Below are 6,850 nucleotides of genomic sequence, written 5' to 3' on the forward strand. Positions count from 1 at the left end.
CAAAAATCCTCACCACTGGACCAATAAACAACATTCTTATCAATAGATAAAAGATTGAAGTTGTCAAACACTTCATTCTTCTTGAATCAACCATCAACAGTCATTTAAGCAGCAGTCAAGAAATCAAATGATGTATTGCATTAGGAAAATCTGCTGCACAAGACCTTTATTAAGTGTTGAAGAGCAACGATGTCAGCTTGAAAAGTAACGTGCACCTGACCGAAGCCATGGTATTTTCATTAACCTCATGTGCTTGCAAAAGCTGGACAGTGAATAAGGAAGACTGTAGAAGAATTGATGCTTTTGAGTTATGGTGTTGGAGGAGAATATTGAAAGTTCCATGGGCTTCCAAAAGAACCAACAGATCTGTTTTGGAAGAAGTGCAGCCAGAGTTCTCCTTGAAGGCCAGGATGGCCAAACTTCGTCTCTCATACTTTGGACATATTGTCAGGAGGGACCAGTCACTAGAGAAGGATATCATGTTTGGTAGGGTGAAGGGTCAGAGAAAGAGAGGAAGACCCCCAGCAAGATGGATTGGCAAAGTGGCAGCATCAATGGGCTCAAGTGCAGCAACAATAGTGAGGTTGGCCCAGGATCAGGCAGTGTTTTGTTCTGCTTTGCATAAGGTCTCTATGAGTTGCCACTGATTTGATGGCACCTAATAACAATAACAACAACGAACAAGTCATTATTCTTGTAAAAATCTATCATTAGATCTCCAGTATCGTTTCTTTCATGAAGACCATATTTTCCAATGACTGATCGTCCCTCATTTCCAACCTTTGCATTCCAATTGCTAGTAATTATCAATATGTCTTGATTGCATGTTTGATCAATTTTACACTTAACATGTTGGTAGAATTCTTCAAATTCATCATCACTGGATTTCGTGATTGGTGCATAAATTAGAATAATAGTGGTATGTATTAACTGGTTTTCCTTGTAACCTTATGGTTATTATCCTATAACAGACAGCATTGTACTTCAAGACAGTTCTTGATATGCTCTTTTTGATGTTGACTGCAGCATCATTCCTCCTCAATTTGCCATTCCCAGCATAGTATAACATGTGATGGTCAGATTCAGAGTGGCCAAGACCAATCCATTTCAGCTCAGTAATGCATAGGATATCAATTTTTATGCAGTTCTATTTAATTTTGACAATTTCTACTATTCCTAGATTCCTACTTAGTAGTTCCATGTTCCGATTATTAATTGATATTTACAGTGGTTTCTCTTCATTTTGATTTGTGTCCCATCAGGAAATGAAGTTCTTGATGGCTTTACTCCATTCATATCATCACAGTCAACTCTACTTTGGGGCGGCAGCTCTTCCCCAGTCATATTTTGAGTGCCTTCCAACCTGAAGGATTCATCTTGTAGCATGATATCTGACAGTGTTCTGGTGTTCTTCATCATGTTTCAGTGTTCAGTATTGTTGTGCTGACTGTGTTCCCTTGCTATCCTTAAAGTTTTCAGTGACTAAATATTCAGAAATAGTCCGTTTCTTCTTCTTCTTAGTCTGTCTTTGTTTGAAAGCTCACCTGAAACCTGTCCATCATGGTTGACCCTACTGATATTTAAAATACCTGTTTTATAACTTCCAGAACCACAGGATCATGCAAGCCACCACAGTATGAAAAACTGACACACAAGTGGTGGAACCCAGAATTTGTACATCATATAATGCAGTGCTAAAATGTTTTGGGAGTGTGGCAAATTTGTAGGTAAACACTAGACTGAGAACCACAAGGTTGGGTGTTAGAGCCCACCAGCCACTGTGTGGGAGAAAAATATGAGGCTTTCTGTTCCTGCAAAGATTTATATCTTCTCAAATGCTGTAATAGGTTGTTATGAGTCTGACTCAACATCAGTTAACACCACCACTAACAAATGTATTGTAGGCCCAATGACAGTTTTTTTTTTTTACCCCCTAAAATCAGTGTGTACTTAAGAATGAATATGTGTCAGGCTCTTCATACAAAATGCATTGTCCCTAAGTCAATATGAAGAGGGCATACTAGATTAGACTAGGTTAAGAGGTCAAAATTTGATTCACTTCCTCAGTGTTCCATTTTCTACCCCAGGTGGAAAACCCCTTCACTTCTGTTTACCCACCTCACTTAAAGTAAAAACTGAAAACATCTAGCAAAATTTTACATGTGGGATTATTTAACTAATTATACTTTGGTCTGAATAAATTTAACTCAGCTTTAATATTTCTAAGTTTGTTTCTTGTTAAGCAAGGAAATGCTACCATCTTTTAATGGAGTTTCAAGTAACATGAAATAGTGAAGCCTGGGTGGAGGTTGAGGAAGGCAGAATTCCACCACAGCACTTAAGACTCACCAGAAGAAAAATTAATTTGTCTCCTATAGGAGTCTTTGTGTGTTCAGTTGATTATGAAAAGGACCCAGGTTGAAACTTGCCCAACTCTGGTTTTTAAGTATGACTTCTAAGAGGCTGCTGTTCTGTAGAATCAGAAGCCTCTCCTGACCTCCATCCTCCAGTCACCCTGGTGCTGGCCTTGCTGTGACAGGGCGTCCTAGGAGCCCATTCCTTCTCATTCTTCTTTTACTAACCCGTCTTTCCTGCCTGCTCTTACACTGGTATTTAGTTAGCTAGTCATAAAAACCTTTGAAAATATGCTTATGAGAATTGAGTAAATGCTTGTGTCTGTCTCTGGCACAACTTGTTTTATCATGAAATGAGCCATTTGAAGCTGCGGTCCCTTTACTAGAACTGGGGCTCTGTGTGAGGACTACTGTGCTAGGCTGTCACTTTATTTACTGTCACAGGTGATGCTGGTTCTGGGCAGAGCCACTTGGGACATGGGCAGCTTCATGTTTTTGTTTTACTTAAAGCAGGTGAATTCAGAGCTCTAGGGTGTTTAAAACTGCAGTGCAAGTCATCTGTTCTCTTTTGAGAGTCTTATCTTTGCCCTTGCAGTTCCTTTTTATCCAATGTGGATTATGGCTCCTTAGGGAATAGACTTCATTTGCCAACCCTTCACTATAGTTCTGCATGCATTTTTTTCTTTTAAAAATATCTTTGTGCAAGAGGCATCGTAACAGAGATGCTTTAAGTTTGGATGCTAGTGTTATTTCCCTGATTTTATTTTGTTTTGATTTCAGGAGAAACTGGCTCTTCGACAACAGCTGAATGAGGCAAAGCAGCAACTGCTGCAGCAGGCTGAGTATTGCACAGAGATGGGGGCAGCAGCCTGCACCCTCTTATGGGGTGTCTCCGGCAGCGAAGAGGTTGTCAAAGCCATTCTGGGAGGAGTAAGCTGGTTGATCATGTTTATGTCATTTATATAATTGATACAGCAGGTCTACTCAGGCACTTACAGACTAAGTCCATTTCCTTCTGTCCACTGTGTCAATTCATCAAATAGTTATTGCATACCAACTGTGTATGGTCCATTGTAAGCTGGTGTAGGTATGTAAAGATGTAAAAAATAAGACCTCTCCCCTCTTAGAATTTGTATGGTAAAATCACTACTGGCTTTTTATATGTGCTTAATGTTTAAAGTGCCTTTACATATGTTGTCATGGATCATATTTAATTTATTGATTTTATGTTGTGTGCCATATATACACATGAGGGGGCTTCAAAAAATTCATGGAAAAGTGGAATTAAAAAAGAATGGAATTTTCCCATGGATATTTTGAAGCCTCTTCGTATATGTCAATCAAAATCTCACTTACATGGAATTAATTCTGACTCATAGCGACCCTGTTTAGAGTTTTTATATTTGTAAATCTTTATGGGAACAGAAAGCCTCATCTGTTTGCTAGAGTGATGGGTGAATTTGAACTGCTGACTTTGTAGCTAGCAGTCCAGTGCTTATCCTACAATGCCACTTGTTGCTGTTGTTAATTGCCATTGAGTTGGTTCCAGCCCACAGTGACCCTGTATAGGTTTCTGAGGAGCGACTGGTGAGCTTGAACTGCTGACCTTGTGGTTCATACCAATTTTGCAGTCCTGTGCATTAATTCACAACACCACAACAGGACTCCACAATGCCACTAGGGCTCCTCATACATGTTTAGTAGTACATATGTTGTTGTTGTTAAGTGCCGTCGAGTGGATTCCGACCCATAACGACCCCTGTACAGGGTTTCCGAGGAGCAGCTGGTGAGCTTGAACCGCCGACCTTGGCATTCAAATGACTTTGCAGTTTGGTGCATTAGCCCACAGTGCCATACCAAGACTCCAGGTGGAACATATATGTATTGTGAAAGTTCACAGAGAAGGAGGAATTTGAAATTGGCTTTGATTAACTTTAATAAGTAGAAAGGGCAGACAATGGGCTTAGCGTGAGAAACCTAAGGCTTGTTTTAGGGACAATGAGTAGGACAGTTGATAAAAGTGGAGGGTTTATGTAGCAAAGTAGTAGAGAAATTAGGTTTAAAAGGTACCTTGGACTATGACTGTGGAAGATCTTCAATGCCAGGGTGATGGTGTTCTACTGTAGGTGGTAGGACTGGGCTCCTAGAGAGTTTTAGTAAAGGAGCGGTAGGGCCAGAGCAGAATGATAGGAAGACTACCCTGACAGTGAGGTCAGGCTGGCAGTGATGGTGGTGAGATTAACTAGGGGACGTTTTCAGTAGGGCCATCAGGTGGGACCTGGGCTCTGTAGGTGAGAGTCTGCTGTAGGGGCAGGCTGGAGATGGTAGGTAAGGGGAAGGGAGGCACCTAGGAAAACTGAGGTTCAATTCTGGGAAAACGGTGTGGTCTTGCAGGAAAATAAAAATCAAGGGGAGGATGTTGGGTTGAAGAACACTGATAAATTTGTTAGATAAGAGTTGGCTTACAGAAATAGAAACTGTACTTCACTTTGTGTGAAAGGGCTTCCATTGTCTTTATGTTTTCTATTAGCTGTCATCCATTGCAAGTATTCAGTGCAGTTGTTTTCAGCAGATTTCTAGAGTTGTGCAGTCATTACCACAGTCCAGTAGTAGAACATTTCTGTCACCCTTTAAGGTTCCCTTGTGTCCATCTGGAAATCATTGGTTTTTTATATGATTGTTCAGAACTCTAGCAACCGCAGGGAAGTCCCTTAATGGCACTGTAAGCTTGGGAAGGCTTTCACCAAATAATGAAGATTTAAACTGCCAGAGCAGCCTGCTTACGTTGTTATCTTTTTATGTGTTGAGTTCTCAGTTACAGTTTTATTTAGAAAAAGTTCCAGTATGAGTTTGATAATTTCCGGTTTAGTGCATAGAAGAGACAGGCAGAGAACCTATTTTTTCTGTTGTGTTTCTGCTAAAATTTCAGGAGAATTTGTCCTACTACTTCCATCATTGTGTAAATTTATCTGATTTCATTCAACTGTACACAAATATGCTTTTAAAAAAAAACATTCTTTTCTATCAGTCTCAACTTCTTTGTTTCTTATTCAACGTCTTTTCTTTGATCTTTTTCAATGGGCATATATGCTAAATGAGTAGAGTTTATAATAATGCTCCTGTAGTTATCTCTTATCGATGGGCTCAGTTGTTGAGGGATCACAATTGTGAGGTTGGTTCAGGATCACACAGTGTTTCATTCTGTTGTTCATAGGGTGGCTATGAGTCAGAATCCATTCGATGGTACCTAACAGCAATTACCTTCTGTATCCTGTACTTACAAAATGTTTTTCTGCTCATGTCTGTGAAAAGGTATGATACTTTCATTTCTGAATTCCCAGGACAAAGCCCTGAAGTTTTTCAACATCACTGGTCAGACAATGGAGAGTTTTGTGAAGTCCCTCGATGGGGATGTCAAGGAGCTTGATTCCGATGAAAACCAGTTTGTGTTTGCTTTGGCTGGGATTGTAACAAGTAAGTGACTCTATTCAAATGTAGCGACTGTTACACATGTCCTCTTCAGCACTGCTTCCCAATGTGTGTGCATTTGTGCACGTAAACATCGCTTGGGAACTTTTTCAAATGTCTGTGCTGAGCCTTACCCTGGAGAATATCTGATTCAGCAGATTTGGGATAAGTGCCAGATAGGTTATTTTGGAAAATCTCCCCAGGTGTTTATGATATGTATCAGTGATTATGAATGACTGCGCTAAAGGAAATACAATTTGAGCTTGTATGGTCTGTTCAGTTATGTATATAGACAGAAGTTCAAACAAAACTGTGCCTTTAGCTAGTTATTTGGAATCGTCCTTCTTTTACTAATATTTAGTATCTGAAGAAGGAGCCCTAGTGGTGGGTGACTAAAGTGCTTGACTGCTACCCAAAATGTTGGTGATTCAAACTTACCAGCTCACTGAAGGAGATAGATGTGGCAGTCTGCTTCTGTACAGATTTACAGCCTTTGGAAATTCTAGGGGCAGTCTACTTTGTCCTATAGGGTTGCTGAGTTGTAATTGACTTGACAGCATTGGGTTTGTTTGAGTTTAGTAGCTAAAGTAAAAGTCTGAAGCAAAGCTAAAGCTGTATGTAGTTGTTGCTATTGTTTTTGTTATTAAGTGATGCTGAGTCGGTTCTGACCCACAGTGACCCTGTATAGGGTTTCCAAGGAGCAGAAGGTGAGTTTGAACGGCCGGCATTGTGGTTCAAACCAACCTTGCAGTCTAGCAGGTGCCGCACCAGGATATGTATATATATGTGAAATAATGAATAATATATATCTGTCCTGGTGTGGTTCTATGGGTTAGTGTGCTAGACTGCAAAGTTGATTTCAATCACAAGGTTGATGGTTCAAGCTCACCAACTGCTCTTCGGAAACACTATACAGGGTCACTATGAGTTGGAACTCACTTGATGGCATGTAACAACAACATATATGTATATATACATGCAAACATACACACACACACACACACACACATATATATATATATATATAT

The 6,850-nt window shown here is 40.0% G+C and overlaps 1 protein-coding gene across 1 annotated transcript in view; it reads left to right on the forward strand.

The window, feature by feature from the left end:
* Positions 1 to 6,850, forward strand: part of HSF2BP (heat shock transcription factor 2 binding protein) — a 324,594-nt gene that overhangs the window by 86,453 nt on the left and 231,291 nt on the right. The window contains exons 4-5 of the mRNA XM_006870813.1: positions 3,135 to 3,284; positions 5,696 to 5,828. Of these exons, the coding sequence (XP_006870875.1) occupies positions 3,135 to 3,284; positions 5,696 to 5,828 (283 nt within the window). The remainder of the gene's footprint in view (positions 1 to 3,134; positions 3,285 to 5,695; positions 5,829 to 6,850) is intronic.

Source organism: Chrysochloris asiatica, unplaced genomic scaffold, assembly GCF_000296735.1.
Source record: "Chrysochloris asiatica unplaced genomic scaffold, ChrAsi1.0 scaffold00154, whole genome shotgun sequence".
NCBI lineage: Eukaryota > Metazoa > Chordata > Mammalia > Afrosoricida > Chrysochloridae > Chrysochloris > Chrysochloris asiatica.